This window comes from Strigops habroptila, chromosome 5 (assembly GCF_004027225.2).
Source record: "Strigops habroptila isolate Jane chromosome 5, bStrHab1.2.pri, whole genome shotgun sequence".
NCBI lineage: Eukaryota > Metazoa > Chordata > Aves > Psittaciformes > Psittacidae > Strigops > Strigops habroptila.
In genome coordinates, this window is record NC_044281.2 from 41172942 (window position 1) to 41198045 (window position 25104).

At 42.4% G+C, this 25104-nt stretch overlaps 2 protein-coding genes across 4 annotated transcripts in view; one reads left to right on the forward strand and one right to left on the reverse strand.

The window, feature by feature from the left end:
- The window catches only part of PAPSS2 (3'-phosphoadenosine 5'-phosphosulfate synthase 2), a 29930-nt gene extending 26229 nt beyond the window's left edge, over positions 1-3701 (forward strand). The window contains exons 11-12 of the mRNA XM_030487342.1: positions 567-796; positions 1032-3701. Of these exons, the coding sequence (XP_030343202.1) occupies positions 567-796; positions 1032-1173 (372 nt within the window). The 3' untranslated portion in view covers positions 1174-3701. The remainder of the gene's footprint in view (positions 1-566; positions 797-1031) is intronic.
- A 718-nt stretch (positions 3702-4419) lies between these two features.
- ATAD1 (ATPase family AAA domain containing 1) lies at positions 4420-24719 on the reverse strand. Of its 3 annotated transcripts, none has more exons than XM_030487352.1 (10): positions 24426-24719; positions 22070-22245; positions 20352-20450; positions 19953-20073; positions 18185-18385; positions 16926-17032; positions 13539-13628; positions 11026-11076; positions 7954-8090; positions 4420-7430 (listed from the first exon to the last, which is right to left on the reverse strand). In XM_030487352.1, the coding sequence occupies exons 2-10, from the start codon at positions 22229-22231 to the stop codon at positions 7310-7312; spliced, it is 1089 nt and encodes a 362-aa protein (XP_030343212.1). In that variant the 5' UTR covers positions 22232-22245; positions 24426-24719; the 3' UTR covers positions 4420-7309. The 3 variants fall into 3 exon arrangements, with proteins under 3 accessions (XP_030343212.1, XP_030343213.1, XP_030343214.1); XM_030487353.1 differs by having other exon boundaries at positions 22070-22250; positions 24425-24552; XM_030487354.1 differs by lacking the exon at positions 22070-22245 and having other exon boundaries at positions 24426-24551.
- Positions 24720-25104: the final 385 nt, after the last annotated feature.

Consider the following 25104-nt stretch of genomic DNA (forward strand, 5'->3'; position numbering starts at 1 on the left):
CTGCAGCTTGCTGCAGCAGCCGTCTACCAGCACAGCTCGACTCCTGTGCTTTCACAAACTGTGGGGGGAGCTGGGGAGGAGGGGGCTAGAAACAGACTTTGCTGCTGTAACCTTCTTCTCTGTCAGGCAGGGACATTCATTTGTTTTCTCCCAGTGGTTTCCCTTCTGCCCCTAAATCAGTGGGATAAAAGTGCTGAACCTCCCCTGAAGGAGGAAGGAGAGGGATGTGTGAGGAGCCTTTTTCTGTGCTGGGCTCAAGGGATGGTGAGCACTGTCTTAGCATGTTCAAAAAGCAAACCACTGCCTCCATTAGCTGTAACAAGACCAGTTCCCATCCCCAGTATTTCCCTTGAGGTATATGTCCTTAGGAGAACTGTGATGTTGCATCTAGTCCAGGCAGTGGAAGGTGTGTCTGGGTGGCCTGTAGATCGCTGTGAGAAACTGCAGCAAGGCTGCTGACACATCTGCCTGCCTGCATGTGGATCACTAGGATCTCTTTTGCAGCCCACAATGAGCATCTCGGTGCTCAGCCCTCAGCCAGTGCTCCTGGTGTCTCTCCTTTGCAGGTGCAGTGGCACTGCCGAGCTCGCATGATTGCTGGGGCCAATTTCTACATCGTGGGGCGCGACCCTGCGGGCATGCCTCACCCCGAGACCAAGAAGGACCTCTATGAGCCCACGCAAGGAGGGAAGGTCCTCAGCATGGCGCCAGGCCTGACCTCGGTGGAGATCATCCCCTTCCGGGTGGCTGCTTACAATAAAGTGAAAAGGGCCATGGATTTTTATGACCCGAAAAGGTAATGCAGCAGCAGTGTCACTGCTTCTTCAGCATGCACAGTGCACGCGCCTTGGGACCGTGTATGGCTGCAAGGGAAGAGGGAAAAGCAGATCACAAACCCAGGCATGAAGCCACAGATGGGTTGCACAAGTGCCGGGAGATATCTGACCACGCACCTGGCACGGCAGAAGAGCTGCGCTGGGAACAGCTTGGGCCGGTTGTGCTGATTTCGCCCCTATCTGTGTTTTGTGCAGGCACGACGATTTTGACTTCATCTCGGGGACACGCATGAGGAAGCTTGCTCGTGAAGGTGAAAACCCACCAGATGGCTTCATGGCCCCCAAAGCTTGGAAAGTCCTAACCGAGTACTACCAGTCACTGGGAAAACAGAATTAACGCTACTCCTCCTCCCTAGAAATACTTGTATTAAGAGTGAGCAATGATTGATTGATTCCCTACGACACAGATCAGTTACTTGGCATTTCCAATGCTCTGCCTGTAGGATTTTCCTACTGAGGTCAGAGTGTTTTTCGCTAATCAGAAATAATTTGAGCCTGGTCCTTCTCCCCTGGAAGCTGCCAGGAGTGTCCCCATGGAGCTGGAAGGGAAGGGCAGCGGGCCCTTCATTCCCGCTGAGCACAGCTGCAGGATGCCCAGCACAGCCTCTGGGTGGGCCAGCTGGATCATTCTGGTGCCACCAGGGTCATGCACCAGCCCCCGATGCAGAGCTGGGACCTCAGCACCAGGATAAAATCCGTGTCTGTCCCCCGTGTGGCACAGAAATGAAGAAGTGCCTTTTCGCTACCCCTCACCCAGCACTGCCGGAGCAGGAAGGAGCAGCCACTGAAGCGAGGAGCAGTTGCTGCTGCTGGGTTGGAAGAGGGAAACACACACAATGCTCAGATCCATTCACTGTCCTCCAAGTTGTCACATTGCCAACAAACAGTGGGATTTTTTTAATGCCCTTTTCTAAAAAGAATTTTTTTTAGATCAGCTTTGACCATCACTAGTTTCTTGTGGCTGAGACAATTGCTCACTGTTCTTCCTTGCTTCCTCCTGCTTGATCTCTCTGGTCAAAACAAAACCTGGGCTGAGCATTACCGATGCTCTGAGTTCAGCTTTCCATGGCGATCCCTGTGCTCACAGCCTAGTGGGCCCATGGATGGGGGAAGCTGTTCCTGGGAGGCACCGTAAAGCCTGGGAGATCTTTGGAAAGTTCAGGGCAACAATCAAAAACTGGGGATGCTTTTTACATGCTTTCATGGGTGTCCTCACACCTGGCAGGATTGCATCCTTCCTTTCCTTTGCCTGTGCTCCTCCCATCTGAAAGGCAAATTAAAGGCAAAACAGCAAGATCACAGTGTGAGGTGGGTCCAAGAGGCTGTACTTCTTAAACCAGGCAGGAGATGGCTCAAGCACTTGCCTTCATCTGTACCCGTAATCCCACATGGGTACAGGTGACCTGATTTCGTTTGTACCTGTGGGCTGCTGATGCTGGCTCTGGTGGGGGGATGGCGGAGGATGGAGAGAAGTCCTTACGATCCACCCCCATCTGCATGGGGTGCTGCTGTGTGAGGGGTGATGGTGCTGAGCCATCATCTCTCACACAGAGAGAGCGCCAGTGGCTGGTGCTGCTCCCAGCTCTAGCTGGTGGAAAGTTACAGCAGCCCTTACCTTTTTTCCCAGCCACCCCCTCTGACACTGGTTTTGCTGCTGTGTTGGCTTTTTTGCTGACCTGCAGCACTTGCAGTGACCTCCAGCAGGGCTGAGTGGCGTGACTGCACACCGGAGCTTTACCTGGCCCCACTTGTGTCTCACCGCAGGCACGTGCTGCTGGGACTGGTGTGTGTCTCCGTGGTGGCTGAGGTTCGAGCACAAAGCCCTGCATGGCTGGGAGCCCCTCAGCCACCTCCTGCCCCTGCCTGGGCCTCAGTGTCCTGCCTGCACTGGCTTTCCCAGGGAAAGGGCTGATCCTGCAGCCCCGCTGTGCTGGCAGCAAGGAGCATGCTGGCTCCCCAGCCGCCACACTCAGGTGTGAGGTTTTTACTTGGGGAAAGACAGCTATGCACTTGGTTACTGCAGCAAACTGAATGGATACTTCTTGTACCCATCTTTTCTTGGTAGATGCCCCAGGACCAGTCAGAATGTGTTTCAAATGACATGGAAATAGCGCTTTCCTTTTCTTGTACTTCAGTTTTAATTACAAATGGAGCTACACTCAGTAAGAACAATCATGCTTCTGCTTGTAACTTAGGATAGTGAGCTACGCTGCAAGCTAAAACCTGTTTTGCTGTGGCCATGGTACAGTGTCCAAGACTATGTAATTGGGAATACTTTTGCAAAAAACCTTTTTTCATTTGTCAACTCTTTTGGAGTTATTTTTTCATAATTTTTTAAAGTATTGGGAGCAAAGAGCCCAAACCTGTATTATACCTCAAGAAAAATGCTGCAACACTCATGTTAGTAGCTGAAAGCACACACTAGCACCAGTGCCTTTTACACTCAGGCCCTCTGGCAGGGACCTGGAAGACAAAAGCAATACTCCCATTTATGATTGCAATATTTGTCATTTTTAAGTAGTGACATAGTGCTGTTGCCACTCATCATAAAATAATCAAACGGTTAAACCCCCCCCCCAAATCCGAATGGTTACAGCAAAACACAAATGTTATATTATCCTTTTAAAATAGTGTAGAGTACTGATTACCTCTGATCCAAATAGAGTATGTGGACTAGTTTTTTTTATAGCATATTTATTAAAGGCATGAGACTGGAATTTGCATCAAGTGATGCATCTCATGATTTAATATATTCTGAACTTGATACTCTGCTACAAAACACTCACTTTTAGTACAAATAAATATTTATATAACTAACTCTCACCTTGTGATTTTTTTTTCCAGAGGAAATAATAACTATGCAGTTCATCTAGGGCTATGACGGGTCTGTAGCAGCAGGAGCCCCTCTGCCACGTTCCAGCCTTGCATGCTCAGTGCCTCGGGTAGGGTAATGGCTGGACCAGCCAGAAGAGAGGCTGACTGGAGCCCGTTTCCGTTTGGAAACCTCATGTAATTTACCTTTTCCCTGTCTGGGCTGTGTAGTGTTGAAGTCACATTTAACAAGCCTAATAATTGGCTTATCTTCTGCTGCCCTGCATTTCTGTGGTGTTTAACCATTTAAGCATCTTCTAGCTGCTAAAATCCTGAAGAAATAGAGGCTGATGCTGCATCTCTTGGTCTTCTCCCAATGGACCAGCTGTTAATGGGCTGTGGGTCTGAAGGGTGCCGCAGCCCATGCTTCCCAGCTAGGGGAGAGACAAAGGGAGATCTTGCAAGCACTGCCAGCTTCTGTTGATGGGGCTGGAGGCCCTTTGCTGCTGGCCTGCACCTGCCCCAGGAGCTTGGGCTACGCCCTCTGCTCACCCTGCTGGGCTCCCAGCACCCCACTCAAGCAGAGTGGTCCCCTGCAGCAGCCCAGGGTTCACCCTCTTCTGCCTGGCCACTGCATCCCTGCGTTTCTAAGACAGGGAAAAAATGCCCTTGCCCAAGCCAGTCTCAAAAAAACCCCACTGTATTTTCAGAATGCAAACATGGGACACACAGGTGAAGATTACAGAAAACAGATCAACAAAAACACAGAGCAAACAAACACCACATTTATTCACCTAAGACTACTCCAAAGGTTTGTGTTTGTGCTGTAGTATTGAACGGGCAAGATTAGTTGCTGCTACAGCCCAGGGAAAATTTAGGTATGGTCTATGCTGTACACAGTCTACTGCTGACTGCTATGGCTGAACAGGTCCTAAACAAATTATTTGCCTGCTGAGAATGTCTATGCCTCTTCCTGCAGAGGATTCAACCTTTAAACCTCAAGATAGACCTGTTTCACATGAAATATTGCATTACAACTCAGAGTTCAGTACTGGAGACTAGAATGGTCTCAGCCCATACCTGTGAAACGATGCCCAGTTTGAACAACCGGCTCCAGAACCACAGGAGAGGGATTAGGCGCATCCCTGCTCTAAGGAGAGGCAGGATCATACAGAGAGGAGCATGGACCAAACCACTGGAGGCATTGAATTAAAGCAGCCATGTTCCTGCACGATAACCTATGCCACTCCCCCACCCTTTCCAGCAAGCTGCAAGAACAGTCTGTGCTTTGCCAAGGACCCCTAAAATGACAAAAAGAGCAGGCAAGTATGGAAAAACGCTTGGAAAAGTGGAAATCACGCTCCAGCTGCAGTAACTGTCCTTAGGGGCAATTAGAAATAAGCCCTCATGCCTCTTCAAACCAGTCCCTTCAGCCTGTGACAATGCATTACAGGCACAAGGTAAAGACAAGGTTACCAGCCAGCATGCAAACAGCCAAGTTCTTGGAGAAGCGTGCAAACAGGAGATGAAAGCTCAGCTGGTGAGACAGGATGCCCCCAGCACCTGCAAACAGTCAAGTGTTTGTTCCTATTGCTGTACACTGATATTTAAACTCCCTTGAGGACACACTTTACGCTCAATTGAAACCAATTAAGACAGCATTCTTCAGCTGCCTGCACTACATGTTTACCAAGTAGGAAGCACCCTGAACAAAGGAAGGAGGCACAGGACCAACTGCATTATTGCACCAGCCTGGCATTTCTCAGGTGTAACAACTACTGAGAGGGCTGGGGAGACTTCAGAGCCAGAGCAGGCACTGAGAACAGACTGAATAGCTGGAGAACTTCATCTAGCACATGCATAATTCAAACCTCCTGAGAAACCAGCTTCCAGTAACACTATTTGCACATTTAATTTTAAGGCTGGTTCTTGAACTCAGTCTCTCACAGAGCTAGCACTGGCTCACATCACTGCCTTACACCCTGTCACTAACTGACTTGTAGGATTAGCATTCCATAGCCCACATTTCTTAGACTTCCATAGCCCAGTATTTCTGTGTGCCCAGTTTCCTACATCCTTGTGTTAAAGGAATATGCATTTACCAAATACTTCTCTCCCCATACAAAAAAAGCAAAGCAATTATCAAATTATTTTTAACCCCACCATCTTCTGTACTCAAGGAGACTAAATTGGGTCAAACTAAGACCTACTGTACCTGGTGCATTATACAACCAGTGTGCCAGACAAAAGGATACCGTGAGAAAGCTGTGCTTAATGTAAACTGTCATCAGCACCTGATACTGCACAATGGCTGGTGCCAGCTGTCTTTATTTTACTTTGCAGTGCATTTTGTGTTACATCGTTATCGTGCTTTCAATGCTTACCTTCCCTCAACAGCTAGCAGAGCTCTGCTACCAGCCTGGGGGGTTAACAATTCTGCTTACATATTTGTGTTGAATTAGTGCACAATTCATCATATTATAAAAAGAAAAATCGAGTTATTGAAAACCTGTGACAATAACTGTATCAAAACACTTTTGCCACTTACATTTTCAACTCTTTGCTTTATCACTACATAACGTTACATGAATTTACTAAAACTGTTACCAGCAAGTACAGCAGAACATTGCTAAATCACATTTATAAACCTAAACCCCATTCTCTTCTCTTCAGTTTTGCGGATCAGAGCATGTGACAGAGCAAAACATCACAAAACGTCCCCCCGCACCTCAGAGCTACGTGTGTGACACTTCATGGTACAACGGCACAGTGCAGCAGCGGGGCTTCCAGAGGAGATTAAAATAGCAGCAAGCCCTTGTTGCAATGCATAATAGATCAGAAAGCCACAATTTCAGAGAGCTTAGGATATCTGGGACTTATGAAAGAGCAGTTAAGATTCTACTCTAATTACTCACATCAAGGGAAAAATAAAACCAGCATTCATTTAAAAAGCCTCAAAAAGCAGAATTCATACAAAATGAAAAGTATTCAAACATTTTTACAGAGGTTTACTATCTTTACTAAATGGCACCAGATTTCAAGTGGTCATGTGAAAGGAAAATCAGTAACATTTCAAATTTTGCCTGAAAGTTACTCTAGAAGCAGAAATCCTATCTTCATATTTGCTGCTAAAAGGAAGAAGTAAATGTGCATTGAGTATCGACGAATCTTTAATCTATACATCTTCTGATTTGGTTTGATTCAGCAAGTAGAAAAGATTTTCCATACTCAAGTTATCTACAGATTATGTCTATATATAAAAAAAGGTGTGGATATATACATTTAATACATACACACACGCTCGTACGTATATACACAAACTGGTAATAGATTGTTTGCCCTCCACTCTGGTGACCCGCTGAACCCATGCACCACATCAGAACCTGCTTTAAGGCTATACAGTGTATCGATTATGGGACAAGACACAGGCAGTTGCACTTGGTCTGGGCTATAATTGTTCCACTTCATGATCTACTGTTACACTTCTAGTTGTGCATGACAAAATTTCAATAACTTAGAATTTGTTGTATAAAAACAATTCCAGAAACAGAACTCCCTTATTCAAGGAACATCCCCGCTCCCACCCCCTGACATTATTTTTGCTAACCAATTACAGAAGTCAACCTAAATCACATCGGAAACTGCAAACACGCTCTTTTCTCTTAATCTAAACTAACGTGCATCAAAACATTCTGCAGTGTGGCATCCTTGGATTTTCTCATCTTCTCAATTGCCCTGTGGAGATCCTGCTGCTGTACAGGCCGGATTTCATCTTCATCATGGCTTTAAAAGAAAGAGAGAAAGAAAAAAAGCAAGATAATGATTCAGGTGCTGTGTAACAGCTGTTCAAACAATGAGAAGTAATCACTGAAAATGGCAGCTCTGACGTGGATCCAGCATTACATTGGAAACATGCCCCTGTTCATGCATGTATTACCTGCAAGTATGGGAGACAATAAGTGGAGTTACGCACATGCAAGAGCATTACCAGCATTTAAGCCTGGTAATATAGCGCAGTAGTATCACTTGCTGGTTCATGCCACCTCAAGTTTGACAATTTGGAACAAACACTTTTATTTTCATTGTCAAAATGAATAAAGGTTACTTACTTGGGGTGGGGGTTTTTTTGTTGTATAGTGGCAATTCATCAAGCAGGAGAGAACCTCCTGCTTTCTGTGAATCATAGCAATGTTTTTCAAATCTCTATAAATTTGCAATTCCAACCAGAAAAAACAAACTAATAATTGGACAGGAGCATTCATAACTGCTGTTCAGCTATCGTAACAGGCAGAATAAAGACACATACGTCTCTTCTTCACAGGCAGAATTAACATATTCCCTGACACAGAGGAGTGCTGCATCCCGGCACATTTCTTTCAGATCACTTCCCGAGAAGCCATCAGTCTCTTTAGCAACTTCCAGGAGATCTACATGCCTGTCCACCTGCCAAAAAACAGAAGGTCAGAGCATGAAAACTCTAGTCATCTACTTTGTTCCAAGGACAAGAAACAGTCACCTCCAGTCTTGACTTTGAAAACTAAAAGAAAATTATTTTGTTAACTTATGCTCTGAATCCTCCAAGTAGTTCATTTCATTAAATGAAACTGATGCTTCATCTCATAAAACTCTGTAGCTGATTAACAAAAACACAACAGGCAACTGAAAGTGAACCATCATATTGGTATATTCTGTTACTGACATCCTGTGTAGTGTTGGAAGCCCACTAGATGGCAAAAACTGGATCACAGGAATAATGACCCATTTTCACAAATGCTCACATAAGTTTCCAGTTCCCTGCAATGACACTCTTTTTTTTTGGTAAAGGGCTCTCTCAGACCATGCACACATCTTTGTATCTATAGACAACGAACACTATCCAGTGGGTCTCCTTTCACATCCCCAGTCCATTTTTTACATTATTTGAAAGACTACGGTTTGTTTTCATAAGCACATCTTTTGACCAGTAACATAGCAAGGCTGGAAAAAGTTCCTGTCACAGTTACATTTTGCTGTTGCCACCTTTTAGTGCAGAGTAAGAACTTCAAAAGCAGTTGTTCACTATCTATCTCAGCAACTCAGTTGTCTGCTGACTTACTGAACAGCTGCTACTTTATACAACCATGAAATGGGGAACTTGGAGGCAAAATAACATTTCCAACTCTATGCACTGGATCAGACTGATCTCTTTCCAGCCAAGACCCCATATTTATTTGGTCTGTTTACAGGATCTCCAATAACAGTCTCTTCCAGCACATTTTCCAATGCATCAGTATTTCCTTTTCAAAAAGTTAAAGCCAAACTGGTCTAGTAAAAGGCTGAAATTATGGGATGACTTCTTCTGAAGGGGAAAGTATTCTGTGGTGATGAAGGCAAAGCCCCAGGTGTAATCTTTGCTGATTCCAGCTACCCCTTCAACCCGTGCACTCCCCAGGATAATGCAAGAACATGCTAACATCCAGTGAGCACCCTTCCAATTCCCCACTGTTCCTCCTGCTTTCCTTGAAGAACAAGGGTTACAGTGATACTGTCCTATTGGCTCAGATCTTGAGCTTGTACTTGAGCCCCAGCTCCCTGACCTAGGACTCAGCATGCAGTGCTTTGGTTTGGGTCTAGAATGAGACATCTGGCTCCCCAGGCATGGAAGTTAACAGAAAAGCAGCAGCTGGCTTACACCAAAGTGCCTCCTACAGACATTATGGCCTGGCTGTCTTGAAGTGCTTTGCTTCAAAGCGTGATCCTGCACACAAATACTGAATCCAGTAACAGTCAGCTGCAGATCTGCAACGTATTTGCTCAGTATGCGGCTGAAGGCCATCAAGAACTGAATGGAACAGCACAGCTAGCTAAGAATAAATAGAAAATGGGCATGTTGTGTAGCAGGCATTAACAAGTGTTTCCCTTTGAGTGAGAAAGAAGAAACAGGACTTTAAGACAGCCAAGGAAAATGGAGGGCATGACTACACCTGTCATGTGAAGAACTGCCAGGAAGTTTGTCATCCTAGCTTAAAATAAGCAGGCCCTGAGAGATCCAATTCTTCCTCATACGGGATAACCAATATAGGCTGATTTATTTTTTTTCCCCTTCCCTGAAAAATGCATTTGTGTGGCTGTGATTCACTGCCAGGTGCTTGATAGACCTTGCATTCTTTCAAGTCCATACTCAGGAACCAATTTAGGTTTTTGCTGAAGGCCTTAAGGCCAGGGTGCTCAACTCCCAGGCCCAGCTGCCAACGCAAAGGAGCCACAGAGTCCACTTGCGTGCAAGGGCTGGGTGGCTGCAGATAGTCAAGGAGCCTGTATAAAGGTCTACTATTTGGCATACCTCCCTAAGGGTTCTTGAAGAGAAATCTGAGTCTGAAATCACCACTTGTAAGAGACTCGTTAGTTTGTTTGAGATTTTCTGCAAATAGGTCAGCTCTCCCTCCACAACTCCTTTGGCATTCCGTAGCAGGTCTGGTTTTCTGTTTTCACATCTATGTCTAGTATTTTGCATAAAACCCAACCTACATTCTAATCCTATACAAACAATCCAAAATGACTACTTGCAAAGTAACCTCTCCAGCATCTCAGCCATCTGCAATGATGAGCTGTGATTTTTAGGCCTCTTAAAAAATGTAAGTTGGTTTTACTAACAAATAATATTTATTAGGATATATCTCAGCCAAGAGATGCTTTGCAACATTAACTTCAAGACAGTTAGTGCTGCAGACTAAATTTAGCAGGAACCTCCAATAATATAGGTCCCATATCCTGCCAACAGACACTACCAGATGTTCTCACACCTACCCCTTCCTCTCATCTTGGAATACAGATGGCAACATGGACACCATACAATATTAGTAACAACATCTATAGTAGTTTTCCTCTAAAGGAAATATGAAGTATGGATCAAAGTGTGAAAAGCAGCACTGTCAAAAAATGTCAATCCTCCTTTCTTGACTTCAGCCAATCAACTGTAGAGTTAAAAATATCCAGTATCTCTTCTCCCTGCCTCATGACATCTTGAAATTTCTTTCACTGATCAAAGTGATTTCCAAACATGATTCACCTTCAGCATCTTTGAGAGATAAATATATTATCTTGTTATGTAACAAGAAAATGGAGACAGAGAAATTAAGTCTTTTTCCTTAGAGGTGATGAATCACCACAAAATCCAAGACTGCTTCTCTGACTGAGGCTGATGCTTAAACCAGTAGGCAACCTTACTGCTTTAATTTAACACCACACGTAAAACCACAAAAGATTCCTAAGTTCTAATCAGAAATACTCTGGTAGATAATCTCTACCTTACTCCAAAACAGTCAATTATAAAACATAAGAGCTTGCACTCATGACAAGAGTAATAAAGCAAATTAACCATTAAAAGATGTCTACTTACATTTTCATTCTTCAAAATTAGCTTCAAGATTGCTTCTCTTTGTTTCAGAGCCTTAAACAAAAGAGAATAATGTTACTAGAGTACAAAAATAAATGTGTAACATCTATCTCAATTTTGCACTGTGTGGGCTTTCCATCACAGTTCAGTGACACAAACTGATCCCTCAAACAGGAGATGCGATATACACTAAGGAAACCTATCTGATGGTAAATCACTCAGCAAACTGAGATCTAGGGTACTCTGACTCCAGGAGCACATGAAACTAAACATTTGAGTATATGCATTTACACTAACTACAGGGAAAGGGAAATGCACTAACATTTAGTCTTACTTTGCCCTAAATAAAAGCAGCTGTCTCTAAAAAATTTCCTATCATCTTTAGTGGAGGGCAGACTCCATTTTCAGGCTGGATGTGAGGAAAAAGTTCTTTACAATGCAGGTGGTAAAAGGCTGGCACAGGTTGCTCTGACAGGTGGTAGCTGTGCCATCCCTGGAGACATTCAAGGCCAGCTGGATGTGGTTCTGGGCAACCTGATCTAGTTGAAGATATCCCTGCCCATTGCAGGGCAGTTGGAGTGGATGACCTTTGAAGGTCCCTTCCAACCCAAACTGTTCTATGATTCTATGACTCTCTAAATCTAGGGGATGTTTTCAATACTTTGCTAAATCAAATGAAGAGGATAAACTGTTCCATTTAAAAAAGATAAAAATAAAAAAATTACAGATAATGCTTGTGAAATTCTAAGCAATATAAATCACATACTGTAATGAAGTTATGAGGTTACTGAAATAAACAGCTAAGTCATGAGTACAACCTTATTAGCAACAGGCAGCGGAGAGACTGGGTTTTGTGTCTCCCAAAACCAAACTTGTCTTAAATTCACTTTCATTGTTAAAAAAGGGAAAAAACTACACCATAACTACCCTGGCAGCTGAACAGTTGATATTCTGTCTCAAAAAATACTTCTTCCATTTCCCTCTGCCTTGCAGATAACTTCGTAAGAGTAGTTTTGGGCCTTTTCATCTCAAACTTAGTTATAAGATCTGCAAGGCTCTAGCTACGCTGCAGTGGTACTACCCGTGCACGCTTCCAATTCACAGCACATAAATTATCTTGGCCCTCAATAAAACAGTTGTAACCAATCTTAGTTGCATCACAAATTACCATAGACAAGAACATGAGACAAACATTAAGTTCATAATATGGCTGTACTGAGGTAAGGCAAATTACATGCCTGTGCCCTAAATTATACTTCCTGTTTCAATTCTGATCCTAGGAGAGGGAGCCAGCCCCTGTAATATCCTGAGGCACTGTTAACTGCAGATAATTCACCCTTCTATCTACAGTTCTTGATAGAAAGACATGACACAGTACTAAAATATACATTCTTGCCCCTTACTAATTCAAGGAAAACTTGAAGATAAGTAAGGTGTATAAAACCCTATGAGCAGGCATCACAGAAAAGTAGTTACAAGATTATAAATGCTTTGTTTCAAAAAGTATCTGCCCACAAGGAGTGAAAGCCAGTTCAAACAAGATGGGATTGGCAACATGACTACTTTCTGGCACATTCAGTAAGAGTTTTTATTCCCCCAAGTTTGTCTCTAAGTTTCTCCAAAAGATGAATAATGAAGGTTATTTCTGTAGCCAGAAGGGAATACTGACAACCACAACTGAACTTTTTATAGCATTGATACAAAAATGCCTCGTGATATTGCTAAGTGTTGGAAGGAGATTAAAATACCTTGAAAAGGATGGCAATAGCAAAATTTACAGTAAGGGTAACCTTGTGACAGCTGGCCTAACTGATAGCTTACTTAATTACTATCTATTTGGCATAAATCATAAGCACAATTAAACCAGTTTTCCAGATTGCTTGCTGTGCCTGACTGTGGAAAGGCTTCCGCGGAATGTAGACCTTGATATGTGGAATTTGCTCCCTCTTCTCTTCTTGAAAACTAAATATTGTCTATCCAGAAAGTATAAATAGTAGTAAATATGTACCTCCTCCTTCTTGACACTATCCGACCTGGGTGCCACTCTCCCCCATAGACAAGTGTGTGCAGCCACTTCTGTGCTTTTCAAATTAAAACTAAGCTCTTTCCAGAGTGCAGCATCTAAGCCACTCCATTCTTATAGATGAAGAAAATGGGTGGAAAGCTCTCAAAAGTACATCATGTTGTTTCAGATAAAACCCCCAAATAATCAAAATTTCTGTGAGAAACTTCACCTTAAAAAGACAAGTTATATATATGCTTCTAAAAAACTAAAATCAGATCAAAATAATACAGTATTTCTTTGAAAGAAGAAAACCCCAACCAAACAAAAAACAAACAAAAAAACCCCAAACCAACACAAAATCCCAACAACGACAAAAAAATACCAACCAAAAAACACCAAAGAAAGAAACAAAACCCACCAACAATAAGATAACACAACAATAAAACCCAGAGACACCTTCCTGTAGCTCAGCTACTAGGCATACTGTTCACGCAAACCTGGCATGACTTACAGGTTGGTTGATGTGAAACCGAGTTGGCATTCTTCTCATGATTGCAGAGTCAAGATCCTGAGGACGGTTGGTGGCTCCCATCACTATTACCTGTAATACACCAACAGGAAAAAACAAGTCAGCCTGAAACCAGCTTTTGAAAACATTGCCATATTGGAGTTTCAAAACCAAACGTGTGACTCTTCCACACTTTATCAAGAACATCAACATTTAAAGAAGTTACGTAAGGTTTCTTGGTATGGATTTCAGCAACTGGATTAAACAGTCAGCTTGAGAGAACATTGGTACCACAGAGTATCATCCACGTGGAGATTTTTACATTAATCTGAATCCTTCCAAGACCAATTTGAAAGTTCAAACTCTAAGCAACAACTCAAAACATTTGCTTTTAAGTCTTGGCAATGTCTCTTTAGTTCCTGTGAGTCTGGAAGGAACTTGAAAGGAGATATTCTGATAAGGTATTATCAGAAATTATTAAAAAATGTGGCATTTTTGTGCTGTGCTGAAAAAAGAGGCAATCAGTTCACCAGGACAACCAAGCTGGCAGCTTTCACATGCACTAAAATGGTGTTTCTTTTTTTTTGAAGCATTAAAAAAAAAAAAAAAAAAAAGCAATAGAAGTCAGTAAGAACCTATATGCACTGATCTACTGTCACAGCAGCACATTAGGTGTGTGCAACCTAAGTTCAATACAAGGAGAGTATTTACTTCATTCGACTGCATTACAGTTATTAGTTTAAGAACAAATTTACTTCCTATTCACATCAGCCTTGCGTTCTCATTTGTTATTCTAAGTTATGTACATTGTAAATACCCAGTCACAAAAGTGAAAAATGCCAGGGAAATTAATCTCCTATGAATACAGTTTCCTGACGTGCTTCTCTCTTTTGTCTGGGATCACTATTTGGCAGCCAGCCCTGGCAGCTCCAGCAGCCCCTGGCCAGGCTGGGTGGTGTGTCCCGGAGCAGAGTCACCCTGCCACCTAGAGGCTTAATTATACAGTGGCAAATTGCTACACAGAAAGCCAAAAGGCACGTTTTTCACCAGGGCTCCAGAAGTCTTCCATCTTCTAGAAAGCGTTATGCATGCAAGTGCTTTGTGCTTGCCGGCATGCCAAACACAAGCTAATGTTTCGCTGAGCTGCCTCTTGCAAAGGTATCACTGTATGAAGCACCCATGCTGTGCTCCCCTGTGGTCCGCATCAAGGCCCAAAGTGTTGCTCCCTCTGTGCTATCAGAGCTGAACAGTCTTCCCAAAAACACCTTTGTATGCAGCTTCTGCAAATGTGAAATGTGGCTGTACAGGGCTTCCAGACTTGAACTGTCCCTTCAAGCAGGTTACCTCTGTTTTCCAGGCACTGTGTCCCAAGTTCCTGTCAGACTGAAGACTATATCCTTATATGACCATAACACCATGTTTCAGTATTTAAAGGGTGGCTACAAAGAAGATGGAGACTCTTTACAAGGAGTCACATGGCAAAGACAAGGGGTAATGGGTACAGGTTACTCCTGGGGAGATTCTGACAACACAAGAAGAAAATTTTTTGCAATGAGAACAACCAGCCATTGGAATTATCTCCCCACGGAAGTGGTGGACTCCTCAATGTTTGACACTGAAGATTCAGCTGGACAGGGTGCTGGGCTATCCAGTCTAGGTCATGCTTTGATAAGAAAGGTTGGACCAGATGATCCTTCAGGTCCCTTCCAACCTAGTATCCTATGATTCTAGGATATCCTTGGCAGGTTTAGCCCAAAGCTGAACACACTTTTCAGGTGAAATCAGAGGAACAAGTAACATTCATCACAACACTTACTCACAATTTTGTCCTAGCATTGGGAATTTTTGTTACCATAACAGAAGCCAAATTTAATCCTTATTCAAAGGAAATTTGTTTGGCAAGAATCAGACAAGCAACCCAAAGCTCCCAAGTAAACATCTGTAATTAACAAAAGAACCCAGCAAGATGGCTGTCAAAACCTGAGACAAATGTCAAAACTATCACTTAGAGAGCACTTCCTGAATTGCAATGACATCTCAGTGAGAAGCCTGGAATACGGTATTGAAACAAAACACTCCTGCTGAAAAACTCCCCAGAAATCAACCTGAACCAATGCCTGCGGTGCCACCAGCCAATTGTTTATATTGCATTTTACTTGGTGGCTCCCTACCCTGCAGAGGCATACAAGTGAAAGGACAAGAGTGACTTGTTCAGGCTCTGCATGCTGAATTTGAGAGATGGGAAGACCACATATTGTCTTACTGCAGGGAATGAACAACATGACCTGCTCCAAGACATTCTCAGTATATTGTGGAAAAAGGTAATACATTCAAACACTGAAAGAAATGTGTGCTAGCAAGATCATGTTAACTTCCAGTTAAGTGTTCGTACCATTGGCCTCTTAAGCAAGCAAAAGTAAGCAAACACTCCACTTTAAAACTCCTCAGCATATGCATTCACTGTGTTCTAATCAGTTTTTAAGACATCAACTGAAAAGAATCTTTAGTACAACCTTTAGAGAGAAGGAAAAGCAGATTTTACAAAGGACTAATGGAGGGCAGAGCATCAGAACCCATGCACCAAAAAACACAGATTAAAAGGGCTGAAAATTTTAAAACTGAAGACTAAATGTCCTTTTTAAAGGCCTTAGAAAAATTGCTCCAGGTGACAGTTCAGAAACATACCAAGCAAGCTTTCACCTACGCTACATTTAAGTAATTTATTTCATAAATGTTTTTTGTTTGTTCGTTTTATCAATACCAGCAGCCGTTGTAATTTTTTTTTCCCTCTCCAAAACACAATACTTCTGCCCAGATCATGGGAGGAAGCATACAGTAATAACAAGATGGAAGCGTGGCTCCATTTAACAGAATTTGTCTTTTGGTAACCTCAACTTCTTTGCCCTTTCAAGTTACCTCCAGAGCCTAGTGCTTGTCTAATGCTTTTCTGGAAACAAAACAACCAACCTGTAACTGGGATGAATACTCAGAGCTTTCAATACCTTTCCTGAAATCAAAGATTAACTTCAACTGAAGAAAATATTGTTCACCAAATGTTCTTCATAACAGTTTAAAATTTTAGCAGTTCCCAATTTGGCAGCTCGAACTACACAGCTTTTATATTATTGAGACTTGAGACACTTCTGAGAATAACGCCTCTTAATTAAAACCAAAATACCTACAAAAACAGTCTTCTAAAGAAGAAAAATGAGCTATTAATATAACTCACCTCATTCCCATAATATGCTGGTAATCACTAGCACTGACAGGTAAAGAAACTCTTTTGGCAATTATTACTACACGTAATCTGCTATTCTTCCCAAATGGTTCAATGCACAATATCCAAGAGGGAATAATCTTGTTACTTTTCTTGTTATCCTTTGTACTTACTTGGCAGTTATAATCTGTGTCCAGTCCATCCCACAGACTCATGAACTGAGCTTTCATCATAGCTGTAGCTTCATGGTCAGAACTCGATCGACTTCGCAAGAAGGAATCTGTATTAAATGATTCAGTAAAACAGTTTACTTTCAAACCTGCCATAGAAACTACGCTGTTCAATTTCTCATGTGCAGACTTGTGCTATTCTCCATCTTGTAAATATTTTTAATAAACATTGTCAACAAATGAGAAATATTTCTTACAATAAAGAATAAGAAAGCAGAATTTCACCATATTTTTAAGCACATCTTTAAAGTACATTACACGAGTATGTACCTATCTATCATATGAGATTGTCCCAAATCTTGTTTTCCAAATTTTCACTTTCCTGAATTCATGGAAAGTGTAACTTCCACCTTAATTTCTCATGCAGAGGTGGCAGCAGAGTCTGGCAAGCTAGAAGACACCAAAGCATGGGAGAACAGCAAGCTGCAGGACTGATCTCAAGCAGGCTACATACTTTGTTATGCAGAGCTTTAATTCTGCCAGTAGTTGCCTAAATAATTCCCAACAACTAGAAAAACACCAAGTTTTCTACACATATACAAAAGGATAAAAAGCATCTTAAGTACATAGCCCCTTCATAAACCTGAAGTACGAAAAGAGTAAAAGCTTTATCAGGCCCTGTTTCTGCAAACTGTACAACTCGTTCTGAGAAGCGACAGTGCTACAAGACAATGAGCAATTTTAACTGAACTGCTCAAGTTCACATGGACTTAAACACTCATGTGAGAGGTCCAAATGCACTGAACTGGCAGCTTTGCTGTCTTCCTAGCTGAACTTCCCCTCCTATTTCTTCAGCCTTATTAAGCTATTATTCCTGAGCTCTCCTAAACCTGTATTTTATTTTCCACTATGTGCCCTCATGGCAGAAGCGTTGAAGTGTATTTGGTGATAGGTTTCCTGAATAAGGAGTTCCCTTGACAGAAGAAAAGCTTCCCTCATCAACCACCTTAGACCAACCAAAAATAAGCAGCAACTTCTTCTATTTGCAATTTCCTCCACTAACACGAGGAAGAAATACATTGTTTTTCCCTAATTTGCCACCATTACTTTACAATACCCTTTATATTACTAAACCTTGTTGCATTAATCACTCTTTTTAAGGAAAAGATGATAGTAGATCAATATGCCCATCAACTTGAACCTGCAGTTTAACGTCACTCTGCTATAGTTACTTACAAAAAAAAAAAAGAGTAGATTTTTACCTATTTCATCAATAAAAATGATGGATGGCTGGAGCTTTATAGCAAGAGAGAAGACAGCAGCAGCCAGTTTTTGAGACTCTCCGTACCATTTGTCTGTCAGTGTTGAAGGCTGGAGATTAATGAATCGACAACCTGCTTCTTTTGCTGTAGCTTTGGCGATCAGTGTTTTGCCACAACCAGGAGGGCCATAGAGAAGTACTCCTGAAAAAGCAACAGCATTAATGCTCTCTGGTTGCAGTACAGAAAACATGCTTTGGTATGACAGACCTGATAGTGTCCAGGCTTGTATTTTACCCAAGTGTTAAAAGATAAGAAACCAAGTTACACAGTGTTCCATCAAATACAGTTATTTAAAGATATTCTTATTATAAAATTGAAGTTAAGAATATCTAAAAACAGATATGGTGAAACCAAAGGGAGGTATCTGTCTGAAAGATGACAGTTTTATTACTATGACTGTAAAGGTTACATTGACAGGCATTGCTTATAGCCAGCTTCAGCCTGGCTAATAAAACTTAGCACAGAGCAGGGAGGGGAGAAAAACAGATTACCCACAATTAAATGACATCTCATATTAATTTTTAAACTTGTCATAGTGAAAGAATCCACAGTAGCATTTTTCTAACATAGCTGTAAAGAAAACAATTTAAAAGGGGGGGGGAAGTCAAACAGGCGCGAAACACAGAGAATTACCAGGGTTTTTTTTCCTGTTTATGTGACTGATGACCACAGATTACTCTGAAGCCATGACTTCCCACTAAGACACAGTGCAAGCCGCTGAGAAAACTGGGGAGCTTGCCCTGTATGGAAAGTCTGCTTTAAAAAGATAAATAAAAAATAATTTTTTCCTTCAGCTTATTAGATCATGACATGAAAGTAATTTTCCAGACAGTTTCAATTTGTGACATAAGCAGAAAGTAGCCTGGAAAAACTAAACCAGTTATAAAACTGCTTCATTTTCCATCACTTAGGACATAAAAGTATGATGGTCATAGATACAGGCAGTAATTAATAGTTTCAGAGAATTTTCAGAAGACAATATTCCAGGCATCAGAGCAGTAAATATAAACTTCGCCATTTTGTCCAACATTTCAGGTTCAAATTCTGCTTGTTTGCAGTAACATAGAGCAAGTATGGCTGTAAGCATTCCAGCAGAGTCAATCCAACTTCTGGTTTACTGTTGGAAAGTTAATTTGTCACCCACCAGTTTCCTTACTGCCTCAATACTGTGCAACTCAACTCCAGAGAAAATCAAGGCATACCCAGAAAAAAAATGGGATCTCTGTCTTTTTGAATGACTGGAATTTCTAGGGCTAGAAGAGAGAGATGTCTGCAAGATTAGCTTATAGTGATGTCTAATGTATGTGATTTAGGATTTTATGACACCATAGAAATATTAACCAAGTGTACAGCTGTACAGAGTTATAGCTCACCTCTGCCAAAGGACAAGATGGGGTATAAGAAGAAAAATATCAACAATTTCGGAAGTTAAAAATGCAGGCTACATAGACTAGTGCACCAAAATGTAACATTAAAAACTGAAAAGCAATCATCCCTTCATTATTAAGATAAAACTTGCACACTAGAACTTGATTTCATGGCAAGAGAAGGGGAAGAACCTGAGTGTTTTCCCTTGGCATCAGTCCTATTGGTTGCACTTTGGACCGGCAATCCACTTCCTCTCTCTTTTCTGGGTAATTGTAACCTTTTATTTTTTTATTTTTTATTTTTAACACCAGCATACAAGTCCATAACATTTCTTTCCTACCTTTTGGTGGCTGTAAGAGCCTGGAATTCTCAAACAAATATTTCTTCTTGATGGGCAAAATGACAGTGTCTTTCAAATCTGTAATAACATCATCTAAGCCAGCAATGTCACTCCAGGTTACCTAATATAGAAAAATAGTATTAGAAATGATCATCATAGTCCCTGCCAACAAAAAATATCCATAAGCTTAAAAGTAGTACAAGGCTTCAAAAATAAAAAAGACAAGTGATTAAAAAACCCTCTGCTCTTAATAATGCAACTTTAGTTTCAAATTACAGAAATATTTTCTGTGCATTTCCAAAAATACATATGTGACAAATAATGTAATCTAAAGTCAGAATCAGTATCTTCCATGACTGAAGTGCGTTCAGCAGAGTAACAAGGAAAACAATTTCTTACATGCATGCTAAGTGGGTCTACGAGATGTGCAGCAATACTCATTTCGTATTCACTAAGCTTGACATTTTTCACTCCAATTTGCTTCATTAGTTTTTCAGCCTGGGGGAAATAAAACACCAAGAAAACCAGAGAAAGAAATTGAGCTGCTGTTTGGAGTCTGAAAAGCTTTTCTGGAAGTCACATCTAAAAAGAGGTTAAATCTTTCAGAAGTAGAAGGTTCTGCTATTTCCTAATGACTTGTTGTCACTTGCGTGAAACTGTCATATGTCTGAGTTCTCATCAAATAAGCGTCACACCAGCCCTCCCACTCCCAAGCCTACACATCATACATTACAACCTGAAAAACAACTAAAATAAACATAAAGACATGGAGTTTGCTGTTCAGAACACAGGCAACCTTAGTACAAAATCATTTCCATAATCTCTCACTCTAGGAGCTTCCAAAGCTGACGCAGGTATGTTACACTTAAAAAAAGCCCATTAGCCTTTACAAACTTTGTAAGGGATTCAGAAGAAAAGACTGAGACTTCTTATTAAATAGAACTCTCTAGAGTTCTTTCATGTGTGTAATTATCCTCATTCACAACCCTGCAAATAACACACACACACTTTTTAATGGGAGATATACTTCTGTTATTATAAAAAGCATGCCCCCCCCAACCTCCATGGCATTGTATCAAGGAGAGATTAATATATTTTTAAGTAAAAAGAAAATTCACACAAGCCAGTAATTTTTTTTTTAATACGTATTCAATGATTTCTTTTTCCCAGTTTTAAAGGAAAAGTCATTTGTTGTATCAACATGCTTTCACAATTCAGTTTCTTTTTATACTCTAACTTGCGGTTAAGTCTGACATGCTTTTGGGATATTGCAACCTCTTATATAATAGCTGGCACTAGCACAGATTGTGAAGTAGGCCTAATTTTTTAACTAATGTTTTCATTAAAAAAAGAAAAAAAGCACCCCAACTAGAATTAGGTTGCTCAAAACTGCTTGAACCTATGAAATTTGTGTCAGCCAGAAAACAAAAAGCAGTTGCCACATTTCCTTCAATACTTTCCAAAGGAAACATTTAACTTTTGGTTCTGCACCTGCATCTTTTCCCAGAGCATTAACCCCCATGAATCATTCTAGCTCTATGTAAGAAATGAGACTTTTCACTTCTCCCCTTTCCAGGGCATTCTGACTGCCACTGGAGGTGGCGGCAGAATAGAGCAAGAGGGATAAAGTGCAAGCTATTCTTAAAAAGGCATTTGGATAGCAGTGTTCCTCTTTGTCATGAGTAACTACAGTCCCTGCCTTTGCTGTTAAGTTGCCAAAACGCAGCAGAGAACTAAGTTATTTCTGCTCAAGGTTTTTAAAAGCAACCAAAAGACTGATGAGAGCATTATTTAACTGAACTGCTGCTTAGCAAAATTGTCAGAAGCAGAAACAACTCTGGGACCACAACTTGCAGATAATTAGAGACAAGACTGTACTCCAGTTCAACAGTTTTTCCACCACTTCAAGTTAGAAAATTTGTTATGAAATGTAAGCACCAAAACCACCAACAGCCTAGATGCTGAGGTTTACTAAACTAATTCTAGGGTTTTGATTATTTCACATGCTTTTGTCAATTATTTTGCTAGTTATTTCAAGCCCAGTTTGTACATTTCTCTGCATGAATGGTAATGAATAAGACAGCATTTCACAGAAATATTTATGAACAAAATCCTACCTGTTTCTGAGCTTCTACTTTTTGCTTTCTGGTTGGATCAATGGCATCAACCATCCACTTAATGGTAAAATATGTTACAGCACCAAATATGGTTAAACGAAAAATTAATCCAACCACTTCATTCCGGCTCAGGGGACGTGAAAATGCTTCAGCATGGACCATTTTGCCTCTCAACACTAAGTGTAAAAAAGCGCAGGGAGGGACAGAAAGAAAGAAAATTAAAGCTGAGAGAACATCTACCTTATATTTAAACAGCATTCTATAAAAACTATTTCCCACGCACACAGTGGGCATAGTTATAATGAAGTATCTTAACAGTCGCACAATCCCAACATACAAAACTGCATGAGATTAAAACACAGAGCGCTGAGTATAAAGATGGTTTCATTTTCAGTTTCAGTAAGCAGGGAAGAATTCAGAGGCAGCAACAATTTGAGGCCTTACTTCTGGGCCGACTATATGCAAAAAGGTTCTTTTTTCACTCTCCCTCCATCAAGAAATCTGCTTTCTTCTCAGTTATACAATACCCTAATAAACTAATAAAGATTATATCAGTGCCAAGTTTACATTCCCATTCAGACTGACATTTTGTAACTGTTATTGACCCAAGAATGCTAAGTCATGGAGACAAAGATAACTACATTATTTAAACAGGGAGTTTTTTCCCGTAAGAGGAAGTTTAAAGGAAGGGCACCCAATGGCCACATTAAGAAGCGATCAACGATTTGTATTTAAATAAAATGAGGTTAAGAGCTGAAGTTTGCACCTAGCAGAATATATTTTGAGTTATTAATATCCCTGGAAAACTGAAAATGCTGGCTGTGGCACACAGCTACCAAGGGAAAAGGCTGGCTGCTGAATGAGACAAACCCAGAAAGTACAGCACCTTCAAGTTACGGAAGCATGCTGTAGAGAGGAAAAAACTCTTTCTAAAAAACTGAAAAATTACTTATAAAATTGAGGTCCTCTTTCCCCAATCCACTTTCTCCTCAACTCATGGGGTTTCCACTTGAGAATCCCCAAAGCTCTCCTTGTTCACTGCCCTATTTTCCTGCTGCAAGGGCAAAATCAGTGGCAACTCCTTTGGCAGCTTCTAATGCTCCTTGGCTGGTCTCCAAACTAAGCTGTCAGCCAGAGAAAAGCTGGACTACCTACAGCCAAGATACCCTTGAATTCCCCCTCACTTGGCTAGCAGTTGCATTATGTCGACCCTGTTCTCAACTCAAGGCAATGCCATACCATAGATTCAGTTTACAAGGAGGGGGCAGACTGGAATTAGGAGAAGCATTGCAACACAAATACCAAAATATTCCAGTGCAGATCACTAAAAAACAAACAATTTCGGTTTTTTTTTTAATCTATTCATTCTTTGTTAGGAGATTGAAAAAAATCAAGACCTGTGTATACCTGCTTGGAAATCAACTAAAATTTGCCTGCTTAGGCATCTAAGCAAGTAATACTGAACTAGCATATTCTGCATATTCTCTTAAGTCTGATTTATTAAAATAAAAGGGCTATATATATTCAGTGAACAAGAAAAAATCATCCAAAAAAGCCCCCAAGCCCAATGAAAAAAACCCCACTTCTTATGCAATCGTTGCCCTGAATACACCTTGTAAGAAAAAGCTTTAACAGTAGGGAAATTGCAGCATAACCTTTCTAAACAAAGTTCTGCTTATCCCGCATGAATTTTAGCGTTTACTCTCTAGACAAACTGCTGAGATAACGAGGACAGTTAACTGCACAGCAAACTCTAGGTCCATAAGGCTGCCACTGCTTTTTTAGCTCGCTGTCTGCATGCCAACGCTTCAAATACAAAAAAGAAACTAAAAGGAGAAGCGCTGCTGGTTTCTGTTCTGCTCCCACAGCACGGCCAGGGCAAAACTTCAGTCCCTGATAGGAAACCCTTGCCTCTCCCCGGGTTCTCAGGCGAGAGCGACCGCTTCCCTTCCCAGGGCTCGGCTTTACAGCCACACAGCACACCGACCGGTGGGGCGGCCCAGAAGAGGGGTCGGTTCCCGGCCAGGCCACCGAGATCGACCGCCTCACCGGCGGTCTGGCGGCGCCGAAGCTGACAGGACGGAAGGGGGAGCGCCACCCCGCCTGGCCTCCCGGCCCGTACGCTGGGCCTGAGCGAGGGCAGGAGCAGGCCTCGGGGAGTCCCAGGCCCTGCCGAGGACGCGGCGGCGGCCGTCCGGGGCCCTGCCATCGCGGCGCGGCGCGCTGAAGCGAAGGCGGCACCGCTGAGAGTCGGGCCGGACCCGCCGCCTGTGACCTTCCCGCCGCCCGGCAGGGGCCGGCACGGCGGCAGGAAGCGGCGGCGGGCGGCCGGTCGCTCTCCCGCCGGGTCACTCACCCCTCGGGCTGGCCTCTCGGACACGCAGCCGGCGGGTCGCGGCGCGGCGGCAGCCGCACGCGCGGAGGAAGGCGGCGGCGGCGACAGCAGCGCGGGGCCTGGCTCAGCGGCGGCGCGTCCCGCACTTCCCCGCTCCGGCCGGCTCCCGCCGCCCCGCACGAAGGTTCCGCCCGCCGGCACAGCCCAGCCCAGCACGGTCCGGCCTAGTCCAGCCCTCAACCCCCGGCTCTCCAGGCCGCTCCCCGCCGGCACAGGGCCTGGCCCTGCACGGGGTCGATCGTGCCCCGACACCTGCGTCCTAATAAACACGCTCCGCCTCCTCTCAGAAGCGGCGACACAGAATCATAGATCAAGTTTGGAAAATGCAGTATGTGGCAGATTTGGGATGCTACAGGGATCTGCCAGAATGAAAATCATCAAAATTTAAGAATTCATCAGTATTTCATCACACTAAGAGGTAATAGTTTCCCTATTTCAACTTGCAATGAAAACAGTAATTTCACTCTCTATATATGGTAACAGAAAAATGTCTAGGAAAAGGTTAAAACAAGGTGATCTCTGTAATAACTATAATTAATCCAAGGTTTTAGCAACTTGTCTTCAACCCTTCAGCTCTTGTGTCAATGCCTTTCAGACCTAGTTTTGCCTCTGAGATAAAGCTTTATCACTGAGTTTTATT